Below are 20,570 nucleotides of genomic sequence, written 5' to 3' on the forward strand. Positions count from 1 at the left end.
AGTAAAATTTAGTTGTCGAATTGCCTAGATAAATCCACAATAATTCCTATCAAATTCAACATTTTTGAGCTAACAGATTCTTTTAGAACAAGCTGACGTTCTTCTTGCATAGTAAAAATAATATATGCTTTTTTGTTTCTTTAATAGTAAAAGTAAATTCTACAAAGTCCACTCATTTGTTAAAATGTATAAATTTTCTTCTTACAAGTAACAGGATACTTTTTACATTCTCTCTTCTCTTGAAACCTAATTTTAATTTTATTTATATCAGAGACCTAACACAAAGCAGAAATATCAGGGTGTAACTGCTTGTTTATGTTATTAAGACCATGATTAATGGAGGTTTTTTAGGGTGGGTTCTTAGTGGAATATGAAAAACCGTTTTTTAATTTTTAACTAAAGAAACTAAGAACCGACTCTTAAATATTTTAGTTTTTTTAGTTAAAAGTTAAGAGACAGTTTCTTATATTCAGGTAAGAACTCACCCACCCTAAGAACTCCGATTAATCATGCTCTAAGACAACTCCTAATTAATGGATCCACCATATAGTTTCCGCTTTAAGCTTACCTCGGACGTCTTTGTCAAATATGATTTACATGCTTCATTTAATATAATCTTTTTTAATAAATGTAAAGTCCATGGTTGGTGAAAAGATGCCGATGTTCGAACGTCGAAAAAGAAACTTCGTTTAACATCTGAGCTATACTGGTAAAAATACGACCGATACGGATGTGTCGATATGGATGTGTAAGCGACTGATTCAGTTCGTATCAGTTATGAAATACCTGTCTTCAGGTGTAACTGCGGAATTGTCGGACCATTAATTATGTGTAATAAAAACCACGGAGCAAAAAAGTTAAAGAACCTTCCGACATAATCATGCACTCTCTTGTTTACGAACAACATATATAAGCTCGGTGTTACTTGTGCATGGAAACGGAAGGCAAAATAATCAAAATTGGTGTGCACAGTCAATCATAATGTGGCAATATATGTCACTGTAGGAAGAAAACTGTATTAGACAAACGAAGAAGGAGAGAATAAAGTAGCATAACACAAAGCGGTTCGATATTAAAGTACAAGCGTGATGGATCACACATCACGGAAACACAACGAGGAATACATATAAACCCCAGAAAATACATGATGCACTCACAACGACATCTTACTGTCACAATTAAATGCCTAAAGAAAACCCTTGCATCTTATTTAGTCACACCAACATATAGCTAGTGACCGATTCCTGGACTATTCCCGGGTTTGGTAGGCCGGAACGCATCCAAGGAATGATCTTCTGTCTCTAACTTGCTTGAAATATTCAAACCGCGATCACCAGTTTTCTTCGGGATACTAGAGATCCCCAAATATTTCAGAGGTCGAGCGTCAACGATCTGAGATTCTTGGATGAGAATCAGCACTACTAGTAGTAAAACCATGGTAGTCAAACTGCATTTAGCCATAGCAATAATAATTAGAGATAGTTATAATTTCTAGATTACACGAAATGAATAAAAAGGTTAGGAAATATATATGTATGAAGACTGTTCGGTAAGATTTGAATGTATGTATGAATGACTTCAACTCTGAGATGGCTATTTATGGAGAAGACAAATGACTAGTTGGACCATGCATGTGTACCTCCAACAAACAAAGACAATAAATTATTCATTTAAAATAATTAATATAAAGACACATGGAAAATAATTAGGAGTTTATTTATAAATTCCAATCTTCTGGGAAGATTCCTTCAGTGGAGCTCATATGCGAATTTGCAAGAATGGCATTGCTATAGAACATTAACGTATGAATATGCATGCCCAAAACAAAATATAGGAATTATAAAATGTTAAATGTACATATTTCACAGAGCACCAGTGGTCTAGTGGTAGAATAGTACCCTGCCACGGTACAGACCCGGGTTCGATTCCCGGCTGGTGCATATCTTTTGCTTCGAAGTTTCGAACATGTAAATTTTATACTGTTGAATGCAAAAAAGCTAAGTTTTGGTTGTGCGACTGTTTCTACTCCGTGGGCATATATAGCCTATAAAGTTTTTGTCTAAGACTGAATAAAATTATATGCTGACAAGTGAAAAGTGGTTGTTCTAGTCTCTTTGCCCTTTCTTACCAAATATAATATATATATATTTGAAGGGCTTATGTATTTTCTTCACCAATCACCATTGAACAACACAATTGCCTTGAATATTTTTGTAGTTTTTAATAAACAAAAAAAGATGTTGAAAAAGTGTATTATTCACCATTCCCAATTTCTCATTACAACAAAAAAGAATCATTAGTTATCTTATTACATCATTTTCTATATCTATGTTGTACCATTTCAACTTCAACTAGACAGAGCATGAAAAGGAAAAATAATATTTCTTCTTATTGATTTTTAATGCACTATATTAACTATTTAGTTGTACTAACTAATAGAACTCAATTAAGTCATTTTCCTTGTCCCTAATTAGGAAATCTTTAAACCTTATTTTTGCATCACCAACCACTTTTAATCATTTTTAAAGAAAATCCCAAAGTGTAGTATAAGATATCTTCTTAAAAATATTTAAATCTAAAAGATCTCAAAAGCTTTCTTCATGTGCTCTCAAATTCTACTTTTTCACATGGTGGCAAGTAGTAAGCAACTCACTACGAAGTGTCTGCTATATATTAACATGCAAACTCATGCAAGAAATTAAAGTTTGAAATGAATTAAACACAAATCGTACGTAGTTTAACCTTATTAATAAACTAGGGTAACTCTTGATCAACCAAACTTACAAATGACATATCATAACTACATACATACAATAAATTAAACTTACTTAATGCAGTAATATAAAATACATATTAATTTAGTAAAATCAACGAAGAAGTTTGCTCAACTATTAGAACATTTTCTACGCCTTAGGCCCATTGTTGACAACATATCCAGAGCCGAGACTATGTCCTGGTGTCATAGGCTTGAAGTCATCTTTAAACGCGTCGACTATTTCATTATTCTCCTTCAATTTATGACCAATACCCGGACTATTACCCGGATAAGTAGGCCCAAAATCATCAGTGCTACCGGCTGTGAAATGATGATCACGATCTGCACTGTCGGTTTCTCGCAACTGCCTTGCCTCAGTGTATGGTATTTTATAACATACCATCGAAATGAAGAGAATGGTAAGAACGATATAAATTGAAATTTTCATGTTAACCTTTTTCTGTGCGGGGTATTGGTTTCTATAGGGTTATGAGAGTCGAGAGAAGAGAGTTGAGACCACAAGACTTTGGGTTATGTTTTTAAGTTACTTCGAAAGAGAGATCGCTTTATAAGCGTAAGTGAGTGGAAGTTGAACAAGAGCACAGTGGTTTAATTTGGACCGTTCGTGTATCAATTTCCAAAATAATAGGAGAACTATAACACAAAGGGATAATTTAGTATTAAACATATGCTATAATCGACACTCTATGGACGGCATATAGCCAAGCTGAAAGAAGGATTTCAAATGGTCCATTGGTATATTTTAAGGTTGATATATAATATCAGAAACGTCTGTTCCGATCATCATGAAATATAAATCAACTTTACATTCATAATTTTAATGTTTAACTGTTATTTATTAGAAAAAATCAAAGATATATTTATACGACACAATCTAAGCGTGTAATTTTCAACAGAGGTTCTGAATCTCTCATAGTGCTCCATTGCTGAATATACCAAATCATACTTGTTAGTTTTTCCGGTGGGAATAAATAAAAGCTGGTGACGAATATGGTTAATGCTATTTAAGATTTTGGTGTGGTAGCGAGTCCACTCTGTAGCACTAAATGTATTCCTCCCGAAGCTGACCGGATCAGCCGATAAGATTTATCAAAAAAAGAAGAAGATTTTGGCCATGGAGTAATACATTTTAAGAAGTTGAAACTGAGAGAGAGAAAATAGCAAATATGTAATTGTAAGCATAAACGTGATGATTAATTAGTTTTAAATGAAATATACTCTTTGTGTATTCAAAAATGATGTTATATATACTTTTTGTTGTACTTTACATTAATACTATAAGTTTCCAAAGGCTAATTAAATTCCACAAAAGCCGCCCTTCCCTAACCCTAGAAAGACACTGATGTTAGAAGGACCCTCTCCCATCTGGTCATCTCCGTGTATAGATAAAATATACAATAATACAAAAGCTTTATATATACTTTATCTTTTAAAATGAATCTTACAAATTTTGAAATAAATCTTGTTGATATTTTTATAAATAAATACTGAATAAACGAAAGTATATGTTCACCGTTGTTGGAAATTGGAATGTATCTCTTTCTTAAATTTTCCCTGAGTTCACTTTTTTAAGAGACTTGACTAGTTTTATATCTTTATTTCTCCAGTAAAATAAAAACAATGGTCTTAAAAACTTTATGTTAAAATATGTTATGATAAATGTTGGCTATATATATATACTGCGAAATTGCAAGTCTTGGGATTCCTTTACAATATGATCATATTCTTGACTCCTAAAGAGTATTATAACAGTTGGACCCCCCACTAACAAATACAAGATCTCCTCCATTCTCCACTACCAAGAAATATTGGTTACAATCAGGTCATATTTATAGAAGTATTCTTCGTACGGCAAAAAGTAAATGTAATCGTTATATATACCTATATGTTTTCTTAGTTTTAAGTTGCCTTCTAGAACCGTTATGTGATATAATTATTCTGTGACTGAAGTAAACACTCCAAGATTTGAATAAATACAACAGACATTTGCTACTTTCTCTAGACGAATCTAATTGATTTTCAGTACGCACAAGTGTATATTTTCTTTGTGTTTGTACGTAATGTTCTTATTTGGGGAGAAAAGGTTTGTGAACCTGTGACGTTAGATAGTCACATCTTGATGCTGTTGTTTTCTTACAAAGCTCTTGGACCAGTTGTTTCTGTCTAGAGGAAGACGCGTAAACAAAGTAAGATAAAAATTGGTGGAGTGAAATATTAAAGGCAAACAAAATCCCGACGTAGGGAATAAGCCGTCGAGTTTCTTAAAAAATCATTTTTTTCTAAACAGATGTTTTTAGACTTCTGTATATAGTTTTAAAATGTCTATCATATGAAACGTGTAATTCCAGTCTGGAAAATCAAACTCTAAAACAACATATAAGTCTTTGATAAAAAAAAAACAATATATAAGTCAATTCTTTTGTAAAAAAAATGATCTAATCAAACAAAATGGACTATTATTCGTTCCAAGGTAAGTTTTTTCTTTTACTAATAACAAGTTTTTTTAGGTTTTCAGAATAAAACCAATTAGTAAGTAGAGTGGCTCAAGTCTCTTATATATTAACAATGCTCTTTTTTTAGGCAATTTCGGAAGAATTAAACCCTTTTTTGGGTCATTAGTTAGTGGATTGATCGGGCCGCTGTCCGAGCCGGATTACTGAGTCAGGATGTTGGGTCCGCTTTAATACTATGACAATTTTTTTAGATTTCCATCTTAAAACCAATTGACAGTTAGTGGAGTAATCCAAATCTCTTATATATTACTTAACTCACATTTAGATTTTCAGTGTGGGATATTTTCTCAAAGTCGGTGTCAAACTTTTATCTAAAACTTGTCAAAAACATAATCGTTTGAATCAATATCACTAAATTCTTTTTAGCAAATCAAATATATATAAAGATATATGACTAAAATTCATTTTAAAAACACCTCCTACGATTAAATATAATGTGGGCATGATGTCTTTATATCGACACTTGTTGTCCTTTATTATGTATTTATGTCCATCGAATTTTAAGCTATCATCATTTGAACTTATAATGAGCCCGACAACGCCGCCATACTTGTTACTACAATAATACCATAAATTACAGCGCATATTTTATCATGAACACTAGGTGTTTTTTTTTTTTTTTTGTGTCAAAGAACGCTAGGTGTTTAAAAACGAACGATAAGTATTAAAAACGAACGAGAGCTAAAGTTAGTTCATCGATGAGTGAGGAGAATCAAGTCAAAGGTACCATCGCCATCACCTTAACCGCACAGAAAAAAACTTAACCACTAACTCTTCCCTACCACTCATCCTTACTTTGTCGTTTGTCACTATAATATAGTTTTCTGATAAGTGTCTTTATTATATTACCAAATAAGTATAGACCCAACTCTGGAGTCAAGAGTGTTCGCTCATATTCAGTTGATTTCGATATAAGTAGTTTATAGTCTATACTATAAATCATTTTATGAAACATGAAAACATCAAAGCTCACGAATTTAGTTAACCCTTTTTTGAAGAAAGGATTTTTAATTTACCTTTTTGGAAGCTATAATATAAACTTAAAAAGCTATAATACAAACCAGAATTAAAGTTTGAATTGATGTTTTATTTTTAACGTTTATATGGACATGAAATATCGAGCGGAAATGTATCCTTTTTAATCTGTAATTTGATATACATCCAGTTTCGTTTGATAAGACGCTATACATGTAGATAACAAGGGATAATGAATTTTTGTTAGAAATAAATATTTGACTTAGATAAACCTTACATATTATTATTTGCAAGGAAAATATTATTGATGAGCTTATAACACTAAAAGTTAAAATGGTTAAAGTCATTGATATTTTTAAAAATAATTATGTTTATTTACTAGATTAGATAACTGATTATAAATTAATTATAATAAAATTGACCACAAGAAATTTTTTATTTTATAATAAAAAGACAATTCACATATATATATTGTACTGTTATTCGAAATGAATAAATTTAATCATTAAACTAAAAAAAGAAACAGAAAGATGCATAATTAAATATTAATCAAGTAATTTTTTGTATACTTAAAAGATGCATAATTAAATATTAATCATATAAAAGATCAAATTTTCTATAATCAGAAAGAAATTATTCAGTTACTTCAAAGATTTATTTATTATTTTTATCTATTAATAGTGATTATAGTGAAAAAATAAAATAAAAATATTTACAATACATCAGTCTCCAAAAAGTTTAAGGAAATGACAATCATATATATTTTGATGAAAAATTAAAAATAATTTAATGTCTGACAGATACCCTAAGATAGCACTAAAAACGTTTATAAACTATAAGGATCAAAATGACCAAAATATTTTATTAAAGAGTTAAATATACATTTATACTCCTAAGGTTAAATCAATCGGGTGAAATTTCTTTTATCATTTTTCTTATGGTTTATTCAGGAGTAAATCACTTAACGCTCGATGTGATTTACTTTTTCTTTTATTATTTACCCCATAAATTTTCTTCCCACTTACTCTAATTTATTTACTCCTATTTATTCTAATATTTACCGATCACAGTCTATGTGTATCTCGTGCTATACACTTGACAGTCGGAATATCCCACACTTCTGAATATTCGTGCTATGTATGAAAAGTGCGCCTGCAGCCATATATCATTACATGTTGAAAAGTGAAAAGGATGACTTTTGTGTTGGTTCCCACACGCAGGGAAGTCCTGTGAAGGGCCGGCCTACCACAGTCTCCGATCACAAGAAAATATTCTTGTTTTCTTTTTTGAAAGAGGTCAATATTCTTGAGTTTATTTGCTATATTAATTACACGAATAAGAATAAACCTCAAGATTATAATTCAAAAGACAGCCGAAGCTCTAGCTTTACAACTATTAAAGTTAACTCCGAATCAAAGCCCTAGCGGCCATTCACTCTTCTTTTTCCTTTTCCTTTTCCTTTTTTTTTTGCGTTTATGCATATCTTGTATATATGTATCATTTTGCACTTTTTGCACCGAATGTTAAATACATTTGTCTACTATTTATTGTGTTTTCACTTAATATTTTAAATATTTGTACCTCTCCCTGCAGATGAAAATTGTATGAATATATGTAGGCTTGTTACTTAATTGGGTTAGAGAAGCCCAATAACATATCAGATCAAATTTCGATTGCTCTACAGACTTTCTGTGGATATTTTATTTATATATTTCGATTATAGGCCCAAAGAGACAAGAGTCTGACTTATTTTATTTCAAATGTTTAAGGTGCAAAGGTATGCCTATGGTTATGTATGGTATTTTCCTCCTTGCATTCGCAGATGGATAATCCAGTCGCTTGTTGTTGTTGTGTCGAATTGTATATCTTTCTTTGTTTTGGCGTTGCTCTTCTTCTTTTCAAGGTGTGATTGGTTATTTTGGAATAAATGGCAAGAAAATAAATAGGTGAAAAAAAGAGAAGAAAAATTAAAATAGGAAAGAACAAAAACAGGAGTAAATTGTGTTTACTCTAATGTATGTGTCTTCATTTTACTCCACTGGAATAGTGACTAGAGGAAATAAGTGAAAATATGTGTTTACTTGATTGGTAATTAGATTTTTACTCTATAAATGACATTCAGTCGCACATTCTCAGTTTATACTTTTGGAGATTTGTAACCTACCAGCTTTGCATTCCATTCCACTTTGATGATAAACTTAGATGAAAAAGAAATTAGTGGTTAGATTTAGTCCATCACAAGCACACACGTTTGCAATTTTTTTTGTATCAAACTATTTGGTCATACCATTATACTGTCTATTCTACCGGTTTATTAGAGAGATTGTTTTTACTTTAAATTAAATTATTTTTTTTAGAGCTTGCTATTTTATTACATAGCGGTAAATAAAAACAAAATTAACTTTCTGTCAATACCGCCAATGCCAGAACTGTTGAAACCATGTATTTGCACACTTACTTCATATCGGAAAACTTAATGAACTACACAATACACCAATATGTTTTTACTTATTTCAGAATCTTTGATGCATTACGCAGGCAGCAGATAATGCTGTCAACGAGAGATGAGTTGGAGTTGAATGGTAATAAATCGTCAGAGAGTAGATCTATAAAGACGATGACAAAAGTCATATGCGTTACTTCAATTTTTAAAACTGGAAATTAAATTTTCTGAACTACTCACTCTTGTTTTTTTTTTTTTACCTTTTCCTTTGTACACCCAAATAAAATTACATCCCTTCACAAGATCGATGAAACATGAGTAGTGGGAAAGAGGTAATGAAATAAACCATCCCCTTCAACAGCACATAAGTGCCTATTTTTTTTTAAAACAACATTTCAGGTCTAAGTTTAACATAAAATGTAAAATAAATTTAAAGAAAAAAAATGGAAGCAACCATGTTCCTAGCTTAATAAAAACTAACCAGAAGCTTTTTTTTTGCAAGCTCTACACACTCTTCTTCATGCCCCTGCAACTTAAGCCTTCTCTTCCACCCATTGCTTCCTGAAACCCCAAAAATTGGAAGGAAAAAAAAATTATATTTTTATATCTAATAAAACTAGCAAATTACACAACTCTCATCAATACTCAGAAGAAATTAATGTGGGCGTTATGAAAAAACTCATATGAGATAAAGTAGTACATACCTGAGACTGTTTGTTATCGATCATGTGAAGAAATGGTTCTTCATTGTTCTTAGACCCACCATGGGTCCTCTTAAGGCTCAAAAGCCCTTTCCACCTTCCCTTAGAGGAAGAAGATGAGAAGATGGGTCGCTTGAGAGAGAAGATGTTGGTAGCTTCATGAGGACTTTCTTCTTCATCTTCGACGAGGAGCTCTTCTCTCAATGTTCTCTGGACTTGGTTAGTCTCCTTGAATGGCAACAGCTTTCCTTTAGAGAAAAGTTCATCAGCAGGCATCATTGTGTAGTCGGAGACAGAAAACTCGAAGTTATCAGTAGCTGAGGAAGAACCCTCTGGTTTGGAGAGAGGGCTTGATCTTGGCGTCTTCGTCGTCTCAGGCCTAGTCTCAACGAAATCATTAGAGAAAGAGATTCTAGGACTTATGTCACCACCACCACTGAAGTTGTACATTTCTAAGCATGCCATTAGAGACAGAGCTCTATTGTGGCGAATTATAAACTCAGTTAAAAGACTCTTTTGGAGAGAGATAGAGATTTAATTCTGGTAGGGACAGTCAGTTGCACAGAGAAGCCTTGTGCAGTAGCAGTAGTATTATATAGTACCCAATACTCATTTAGTTCTTTTGCACAAAGGATCAATGATAAAGCCATAATAAGCTAAATAGTGTATAATACTATTAATTTTTATCAAAATGATATCTTTATTGAAGGCAGATGTTACTGTTGGGGCGAAATTATTTATTGGATATAATTTTGTATCCAAGTGTTTCAAACACAGTTCAATTATTGGTGGATTCTGGTAATTATTTTTGATATTGTGACATGAAATGCATAGTTTTTTTTTAACATACTTGGATAGTAGGACGTGGTTAATTGGTTTTGACGTTAGCACACTTATCAGCACCTTTTATTTTTATTTATTCTATTTTGGCCTTCTTTTTTTTCATCCTATTTATTTTTTTTCATTCTATTTTGGCCTTTTATAACAGGAATTTAAAATATAAAGTGGCATGCATTGCCAAGTCAGATCGTGAACGTATGGTATGATGTTTTGTCATAACGTAATAACTGTGTGTGTCTCCTAGTTATGAATACGTTGATAGTCGATTTCATTTTCATTTAGGAGGAACTATATTTACTGTGAACAAAAAAAAAGGAGGAACTATTTATACTAACAATAAAACTAAAGTTAAGGCACTGTTTTGACCAAAAAAAAAAAGTTAAGGCACTGTTTTTTTGTAATATACTCCTATTGACCAGTATTAAGGTTATGTTAAAAATATTATTAATGTTTATGGAAAAAAAACTGTTAAGAAGTTGCGAAGAGTCACATACCTCTTTGCTTGTTTTGTTTCAGAACAAAAAAAACAAATACCCATGTACGCAGCTAACTTTTAAAAATTAATTTAGAGTCGCCATCTAATTAACAAAACATATAGAGTAAAATCTCCATGGATGATTTATTTTAAAGCGTTATCGGATGATTGCGGGAGGCTTCCTCAGGATATGATAACTTAATACTCCCTTCAATAGTATGGTTAGTATGGTATTTAGTTACTACTACATATTATATTCATTGTTATTGTTTTACTTAATGTTTTTATCGGAGAGAGAGAGAGAGAAAGAACCTAATTACGAAAAATATAATTGGTCAACCTGCATTTACTTTTCAATTCTAGTGGAATAATGAAAAGATACCTCCTTGTGTAGTTTACTTTTCACTTCTAGGGCTTTGCAAGCTTCACAAATACCATTGGTAAGTAAGAAATGATTGTGGGTCCAAAAAATGAAAGATTTTTTTTTTTTTTTGTCATCTGTTGGATTAAAATTGAAATAACCATGCCTTACACAAAGCCGACAAAGGAACAAAGCCTTTCCGGAGCCATAAGCCGACGAGGTAAAACAACACCCTTCGGAACCAAGAGTAAAACAACAACAAAGAACATCGTATGCTAAAACAAGGAAGGGATAGATCACTACAAGAACGGAGAGCACCACCTTGCACTCAAGGACAGGCATACCTAACGAGAACACATCCACAAATAACACCAGAGGAGAAGAACAACGAGGTAGACAGGACGCATACGAGCATCACCAACGCATAAACAGATTCGAGAGAGGTTAGAGTCCTTAACCGTTGCTGTACACACCCTTCAATCCCAACTAAGACTCGCCATTGGACCTTGATTGTGCTCTCCACGCGCCTCATACGCCTAACACCCCACGGCGAAGCCAAAAAAAGCTTCCCGAACACGTCTTATTCACACAGCCGGTAGCTGGATAAAAACACTCCACTCGAAATCCAGGAAAATCACGAAACAAATCGGAGACAAACGACCATCAATGGAGCATTGTCTCCTAAAAACATCTATCTCCCTCTGATTCTCCTCCAAACTAAAGTAGATCTCGTTAAAGGCTCTGACCCTCAAAAATCAACAACCACAAGAGTTGATTTCAAAGAACAGAGACAGCACACCAAGCCCAACATCTCCAAGCAGTCCAAAACCGACCAAGTTTCATAAACAGTACGAACGGAAAATTTGGGTTCCAAACCCTAAGCCTAAAAGCCGACCCCCCACCTAATCTCCATATCTTCTTTCGTCTCGCCGCTTCACCAGCTAGGAAGACCGAAGCCCAAAATCAAGATCTACTTGACCAGATCTGAGCGACACAGTCATCTTCCATCACCAGGGTCGCGAGCATATCGACGAGAGAAGGAGGAGATGGCAGGAGGCAAAAAGAGACAGAAACGAACGGAGCCGGAGCTGGCGCACGCGCCTGAACAGATCTAGGGCGTCGGTGTCTTCAAGAGTCGCAGTTCGAGGCCATGAAAGATTCAAATTTGAATAATTGATAAAACTAATAAAAATGGAAAGAAATGAGGGAGAAGAGATATAAAAGGAAAGTGTCATAGTAGTCAGATTTGGAGAGATGGCATCTCTTCCACGGAAGTGTCTTTGAAAGCAACGTCACTCCTTTTTCTACAATGTTCTTAATAGTTTATATAAAAAATAACTGTATTAATGAGCTTCTGGGACAGCCAGAGCGTCTTATTTTGTTTTTGTGCAGAAAGTGTATGAATTTAGCTAGTGTCATCTCAGCTCATATGTTCGTGCAATAAACTCAACCAAAGATTTGTAAAAAGTATTGTTGTACATTGTCCATCTACGTGAGTTAAAGCTTCAACATTTCCAGCTACTCTTGTATGGTGAGAAATTTTTTTTTTTGTTGCTAAAGGTAAATATCATAGAAATGAAATTAGATTTACAAGCATTGTAGATCTAGATTATGTTACATGCTTGGAAAAAAAGGAAAAACAAAGTTGCAACAAAGATGAAGATTAGAAAAACGCAAGTCATCGCATCCACTTAGAGCATCTTTGTCCCAGCACTCCATTAGGGGGTGCTTATTTTTTTTACCTAATTAAAAAAAATTAAAAAAAAATTAATCACGGACTGCCACGTGTCGGTGAAGTCTTCGAAGAGCAGAAGCAACAAAAAAAACACGGCGTTTATTTTGCAGCTGAAAGCATCGTTGTTTGGCATTTTTTTGGGGTACATAGGACTAAGCACCTCATTTTTTTGTACGATAATGCTGCTCTTAGCCATAAGGGTGAGAAATTGCTTTCTATCTCTCCTTGTTGTTATAGTATTGCGCATTTTTCTATCAATAAGCTTGAATAAAACGATGGGTGGCAGGACAAGGTGGTTGTGCATCACATTATTTCTTTGTTTCCAAAAATGATAGATGATGCATTGAGCCGTTGAGCCACTAGTTTCCTCGACTATGTGAGTTCGACGTTTTTTTTTTTTTGCCATCTAAATTTTATTATATATATATATATATATATATTACACCATAAACCCACCAACAAATGTGTAAAACGGGCCTACAAACAAGTCCACCAAAAAACATAAAGAAGCCCAAACATCGACCCAATTAAACCCACCCCAAGCAACGTGTCGAAATTGAAAAGACATAGAGGACACGTGCCGAAATTCCCACTGCTTTCACCGCTTGAAAAGTCTACGCCGGAAACCACCGAAACGTCTATCGGAGCCGACGGATCTCGAATCACACACAGAGGAAACCACACCGGAATCCTGATCACCACTGTTTTACCGGCTTAAATTTCATCAGCCGTAACCAAAGGACTTTACCACCGGATTCAATCTGGGATTTTAACCACAACCACCGAAACTACCTCCAACGACTATATTAGAGTTTTGTGGAATCGGCCTCTTCAACCGATGCGCCTGGGCATTGGAGAGCTTCAATCGATTGGAATCGAGATCTCTTCTAAGCTCGGGCCATCAACCACGATAACGAACCCATCACACCTCGAGCACTCTAGAGGGAACCAGACAGCACCATCACCATCATCCGATACTTTAGCCAGCAACCACCATCGAAGAAAAAATGGCTCGGCCCCAGAGTCGAAAAGCCAGTCAACCACCATAAGAAGGTGCAATACTGGAACTTAAAACCACGGACATGCAGCTTAGAGGAACCACTGAATCCGAATCGATACAAACCGAGATGACAAAACATAATAATTAAAAAGCAAATCTCGACCGACGACGTGTCTGTGATAGCCCACCGTCGTCGGCCGGAAAAACAGAATTCAGAGAAAACTGGTCTTTAGTGAGAAGATGGAGGTTTCTAGAAAGAGAAGATGATAGAATTTGTCATCAGTGTGAGTTCGATGTTATATTCAAAGAAACTCAATCTTCCATTAATTGAAATTTATAAAATAATAACCACTTGTTAAACGTATATGAACTAATTGTTTTGTTTTATTGGTAACTTTTTTTCAGGTATGGATATATATAAGATTAAACAATTTACTGAAGACAATTTTTTTGTAGCAATATCATAGTTAGAAGGTTTTATATAAAAATATATGAATCATAATATTTCGAGCAGTGGGTGCGGTTTGACCCAATAGTGAAAATAGTGTTATTAGCTGGCGATGCCGACCCTTTCCCTGACCACACGTGCTTCCTCTGTTACACTCATTTAGTAGTAGTATATAATTACATCTATATATATATACACAACTACATTACGTAACGTATACTGTATACACATAGAGAGATAACCAAAGTGAACAATTTTGTTATTGCGTCTAATTTTCTAATTGGCTAAATGCTTACGTGAATGTTAGGTACTAATCATCTTACATTCGTTTAGTTAGTGTGAAATCAAAATTTAATCATGATGTAAGTCGTTAACATGAAAGGGCATGTAAGAAGTTTCTATATATATGCTCTGCTACATTTTTATATATTTTTAAGGGTTGAATTTTATTGAAACTTTCTTTAGTCTATTAGTTTATTAGTTCGACTTTTTATACTAGAAGAATCATTTTTTTTAAATCAAATTAGACAGGTTAATAAAGAAAATATTAACAAAAATATTCAACATAATAAATGAATACTATTGAGTACGATTTTTTTTTTGACAACAAGTACGCCTTTTATAAGATAGTTTATTATAGTGCAGCCAGACATAATTTTTTATAAAATAATAGAATTATTAGTTGTTGGTGTAATATTTATTATAGTTTATAATACTATAAATTTTCTGCGTTACAAAAAAAAAGGGTTTGAATTCTTGTTATATAGTAGCAATAAGAAAACGTTTTATCTAGGAAAAATGATTGTTGACTACAAGAAGTATCGGCTAGCACATGGCTAACCATGCAAACTAAACAAATGTATACTTAGCTACACGGAGTATATATTATGCATGACAACATCCCTCAACTTTATGATGTTATGTAGTTAACATCACGAGTTTAATTTCATATCAAAAAAATTATGTGTATGTCAGAGACCGTTTACATCTCTCGTTACATCAATTAAAATGTGACATACCTGACGGTAATTTACTTAAATTAGATTTTGATCCATATTTTAAAAGCGTAAAAATATTTTTCACAAAATCTAATTTACAAAATCAATATGTTTTATAAATTATGATAAGTAGTGTTTTAAAATTTTTATTTTAGTGTATCTTAAAACAATATAATTATATTATTTTTATTTACATTAAATATACAATTTATATAAGATATTATTTAATTTATTTTTAATTCTTTTAATCTGTTTTGGTATGAATTTTTAATAAAATTTATGTAATTCATTTGATTAATTGTGTGATATATACTTATTTGATAAAACAATTTACCATAAAACTTCTTTGATGTCAATTTATTGACTCTAACATTTTATTTGTTTAATATGAAATTATTAAGTTAATGAATTATTTTATATATTTTTTCATAAACAAAAATTTCATTCATTTAAATTTAGTAGACCTTTCATATTAGATTCTTATTCTTTGATTTTTTTATTCTTAAAAGTATATAATTTGTAATTATATACACAAGATTATGTTTGGTTTAAGTTGACATCAAATAAGTTTTAAACAAATAAAATGTTAGAGTTAGTAAATTGACAGCAAATAAGTTTTATAATTAAAAAATTATCAAACAATTATATATCATACAATTAATCAAACGAATTACAAACTTTTTAGAAAAAGTTCATAAGATAACAGATTAAAATAATTAAAAAAACAAAACAGATTAAATAAAAATAATAGAATTATATAGTTTTAAAAGACACTAAAACAAAAATGTCAAAACACTAAAATAAATTTTTTAAAACATTACTTATTAAAAGTTCATAACAAAACAGATTATATGAATAAAAATAATACAATTATATAGTTTTAAAGTACACTAAAATAAAAATGTTAAAACACTAATCAAAAAAGTTAAAACATATTTATTTTGTAAATTAGAGTTTTTTAATAAATATTCTTACGCTTTTAAAATGTGGGTGAAAATCTAATTTTAGTTAAATTATAGTCGGATCGATCATATTTTAATTGTTGAAACAAAATATTTAAACGATCTCTAACATTCACATCAGTTTTTGGATAAATGAAATTAAACTCGTGGTGTTAACTACATAACATCATAAAGTTGAGGGATGTTGTCATGCATAACATATAGTTTGTGTGGCTAAGTATACATTAGTTTAGTTTGCATGGTTAGCCATGTGGTGACCAATACTTCACGTAGCTAGCAATCATTTTTCCTTTTATCTATTATCTACAATCCTTCTGTTTTTAGCCTAAGCACTGTCAATGTTTGGAAGCATTATTTTTGCATATTGTAAATTTTGGGGTCTTATGCATTTGATTTAATTTTCTGAACTATCTGATAAAAAGCTTCGGTTATGCTAAATACTTGAACCCAAACCTCTATAGGAAATGACAAAAGTGTTCAAAAATATTAATACTACAAAGTCTTTTAACAATGATTATAGTAAATAAAAAATTGAAACGTGCAGTCAAAGGACACCGGTTGTCAATCACATGGTTCTAAGTGCGCTTTTCTCAGGTGCTAGTGGCAAGTGGGTTCACGCCACGTTTCTTTTTGCTAAGGCCCCACCGCTCTCGTCCGAATGACTGGTCAAAGTTAGAGTTCTCTGTTAATTTCCAAAATAATTGATTTGACCTTTTTGAAAATATTTAGTGCACTATTTTATAAGATTTGGAATTTCACATTTGGATTATATCATAAGAATCTAATTACATTATTGGCTTAGCCAACTACAATACTAAAGTGCTTTCGAAAACAACAAATTGAATTTGTAGCGCATCCGTCCTCCCATTCTTATCACGTGATTGTGAACCAAGACAAACTTAACTTGAAAACAGAACTCTTCAATGTCTCTCTAGTTCTCCCATTTTAGCATTCTTGGCAAATGATTTACTTCTGGTTTTCTTCATCATAAGCAAAAGTCGATCGGCCATTCATACGGGGCATCCTAACCCGTTAGCAAGTAAACACAATATATTTTTTTGATCAAATATATATATATATATATTGTTGCTCTCACAACCATTATTAGCTCATTAACTTTTTAGATTAAGCTTAATAATTTATAAGTCATGTAATTTATATTATATATATATATTAAAATTAGGATTAAGACAAATGTTTCATTTTATCATCAAAATTAAACTCTTAAATTAATTGTCATATGTAAGTGAAAACAAAATAAATCCATCATCATCCATATATAAGTATGTATCACTCACTATTCTGTCACCCCAAGGAATCTACCACTTCATATGGGCTATTGCCTATTGGTCAGAGCATTTCCAATGTAAAACTCCATTTTTTCCTTCAAAATGGAGTAAAAGTGAAAATGAAGTAAAATTGCTCCAACCCTACTCCATTTCCCACTCTATTATGGAGTGATGAACAAACAAAAAATAAACTACTCCATTTATGGAGTAAATTTCATTATGAAGTGAAATATGGAGTTGGGTTGAAGCATTTCTTACTTCATATCAACTTTTACTCCATTTTAAAGGAAAAAATGGAGTTGGGATGGAGATGCCCTCACAACACACAAGCTTCACTAGTGCAATCGTCAACGCGTCTCGAAGGAGACGTTCTATTTCATTAATTTTGATCATTTACTTTACTGACTACATTTTTTGTCGTCACTTTACTGACTATATATTAAAATAATATTTGATGATATAAAAATATTTAGAATATCATCTAAACATTATAAATATAAAACTAATATATTGCTGCAAAGATGTCATAATTTAGGAATATATGCATCTAGTGATATTTAATTTTTTTTTATAATTATGTGTTTTTTTGGTAAACATGTTAAATATGTTGGTAACTGTGAGGATGTAACCAACGGGCCTTAGGCTAGTAGCACTTGAGGAATAACCCTGATACGGTGAATCTGCAGTTCGATTTTTGTTGGCCACCAGAATTTAACATTGTACTTCTGGATTTCACAGAATAGTCGGTTAATCTCGGTCGCCAGACACTGTGGTTAAATTAAAAAAAAAAAAACTGTGAGGATGTCAAACTTATATTTGATATATAACGTTTAGAAAGGTCATAATATGTATGTGTTGGATCCCTAATGGCCTATACATGCATCGGCAGTATATCCACAACTATTTTTTTTCTAGAAGTTAAGGGTTGGCCGTATATGATTAATTCATGATAATGTATTTTTGTATATATAATGTTTAAAGTAATTAGTACTAGTTAATGCGTCTAAAGATGTTCACAGGGTACTACGGAGGCGTACGTGCGGGGTTATACTGTTGTATTTTGAATTATTTTATCAAGCAATTGATAATCAAAAAATAATTTTAAAAATAAAAGACTTCAATATGGTCGGCATCGGATAGGCTGACAAATGGAAGCAATGAGCTGTAGGGAATTAATTGGAGTATGTGCTACGTATATCTACCACTGACCAAATACGATTCTTCCCTGTTTAAATTATTATTATTCACGTTAATAGGGAAGCTTCTTAACATTGTAAACTCCCAAGGTCCAATTAGGGGGAAATTTCTAGAAATTGTTAAGAAGTTGAATTAATGCACATCAATATATATTGAGGCCGTTAATGACTACTATTTATTTTGTTTTATCAAAGGCTATATTCAGTGAAGAACCTAGAGAATCTAGAGGTGAGATGTGACAAAAGAACTGTTTTCTTATGATCAAAAAGGAAGAATCTGAGAATCACTGAAGAGGAAACAGAGCATAACCCCAACATGCTTCAATTGTTCTAATGCAAGTTTTGTTGTGTGTGTGTGTGATGTCTTGCAAGTTTGTAACATTGGGAATTGCGGTAAAAACTATATGATTTAATATTCAATAAATTACTAAATATGATAATTAAGAAATTTCATCATATTAAGTCTGGTCAGTGTAAAATATAATACAATTTAAGAATACAATAAGATAATAAAACTTTGGAAAATTTATGTAAATATAGTCACAATATATAATGTTTATATAAATATAAAAATATATAATATTAAATTGAAATAATTGAAGTCTAATAGAATAATAGTATTTAGGTTTTTAAATAATATAAAGGTACTAAAATATAAATTTCAAAACTAAAAAATATTACTAAGATTTGATATTTAAAAATAATTATGTATACTTATTATTTTTTTTCTCTATATATAGACTTCATGTTTAGCTTATCAAGTATCATAACATTTTGTATCTCTTACATATTCTACAAATATGCCTGCTATTATAGCTAACATTCTTGGTAATCGGATTCGAGTTTGTAATCGAAATATGTATCACCAATTAAAATTTGATTTGGTTGAGCATATATGGAAAACATTTGGCACATTATTAAGTGAAGATTAAGGCTTACTTAATTATTATTACGATTATAGTTTGATATTCTGTTTTATCATTTTTAAGATTGTTTTTATAAATTTTTATGTAATTTATGTTTGTTTGTGTTATTTAAAATATTATAACTCCTTTATTATATTTAACTTTAATATAAGTTTTTTATCACAAACTAAAATACATTAAAATAAAACGAAATAATAATCAAATTGTAATGATTAGAAACTTAGTGGAGATAACAGATTTAGTAAAATGTCCCAACTTAACTTTTAGTTAACTTATTTCCTAGGTTGGTATGGTGGGAAGAATTGTTTCTTGCAACCGCAGCAAGCGTATGAAGCACAGACTGGTGTTATGTCTCAGCCGCAGCAACTTCCCGGTTTCTTGCAACCGCAGCAAGCGTTTGAAACGCAGACGAGTGTTATGTCTCAACCGCAGCAGCACTGGGGTTACACGCAACCGCAGCAGCCGCATCATCACAGTTTGACAACAACGAGGACTCGAGTTTTCAACAAGCAGCACGAGCAAAATCATCAAATGGATGCTGAGTTTGAGTCGGGGATGAATAACAGTTCTGCGTATGGTATACATGACGACACATGCTTCTCAGCCGCTGCCACAACCGCCTCAAATGCAGGAGAAGCAGACGAGCGACGAGGAGTTTGCATAGGAGTACATGTTCATCTCATAGTTAGTAAAAGAATGGAGCAGAGGAAATTACCAAAAATGAGTTCAAGGACCACTTGTAATAGTTTAGGTTTATTCTTTCCGTTATAATTCACATTGGCACAGAGCCTTCATATATACAACAACATTTAATATTTTTGTCTTCCGCCATGTATTTGCCTATAGCGTCTCACCTGCCTTTGGCACTGCTCAAATCGATCTCGGTTCATAGACAAGTTAGGAACTTGATGGTTAGTGTCGAGGCTGTTCCC

General features: G+C 32.2%; 2 protein-coding genes and 1 non-coding gene across 3 annotated transcripts; 1 reads left to right on the forward strand and 2 right to left on the reverse strand.

The window, feature by feature from the left end:
• Positions 1 to 1,035: 1,035 nt before the first annotated feature.
• On the reverse strand, positions 1,036 to 8,620 carry LOC103837714 (precursor of CEP6). The gene has a single exon (XM_033280210.1). The coding sequence runs from the start codon at positions 3,201 to 3,203 to the stop codon at positions 2,904 to 2,906; it is 300 nt and encodes a 99-aa protein (XP_033136101.1). The 5' UTR covers positions 3,204 to 8,620; the 3' UTR covers positions 1,036 to 2,903.
• On the forward strand, positions 1,870 to 1,940 carry TRNAG-GCC. Its single transcript has one exon. It is a non-coding gene; the product is annotated as a tRNA-Gly (tRNA).
• A 305-nt stretch (positions 8,621 to 8,925) lies between the features above and the next one.
• On the reverse strand, positions 8,926 to 20,436 carry LOC103837713. Its single transcript, XM_009114086.3, has 2 exons — positions 9,412 to 20,436; positions 8,926 to 9,268 (listed from the first exon to the last, which is right to left on the reverse strand). The coding sequence occupies exons 1-2, from the start codon at positions 9,871 to 9,873 to the stop codon at positions 9,212 to 9,214; spliced, it is 519 nt and encodes a 172-aa protein (XP_009112334.1). The 5' UTR covers positions 9,874 to 20,436; the 3' UTR covers positions 8,926 to 9,211.
• Between the last annotated feature and the right edge of the window lie 134 nt (positions 20,437 to 20,570).

This window comes from Brassica rapa, chromosome A09 (assembly GCF_000309985.2).
Source record: "Brassica rapa cultivar Chiifu-401-42 chromosome A09, CAAS_Brap_v3.01, whole genome shotgun sequence".
In the NCBI taxonomy this organism is placed as follows: Eukaryota; Viridiplantae; Streptophyta; class Magnoliopsida; order Brassicales; family Brassicaceae; genus Brassica; species Brassica rapa.

Excerpts from the sequence above, each read along its gene's own strand:
- LOC103837714 (XM_033280210.1), bottom strand. The coding sequence starts at position 3,203 with ATGAAAATTTCAATTTATATCGTTCTTACCATTCTCTTCATTTCGATG.
- LOC103837713 (XM_009114086.3), bottom strand. The coding sequence starts at position 9,873 with ATGGCATGCTTAGAAATGTACAACTTCAGTGGTGGTGGTGACATAAGT. Across the intron at positions 9,269-9,411 it reads TCGATAACAAACAGTCTCAG|GAAGCAATGGGTGGAAGAGA; the intron begins GTATGTACTACT and ends TTGGGGTTTCAG.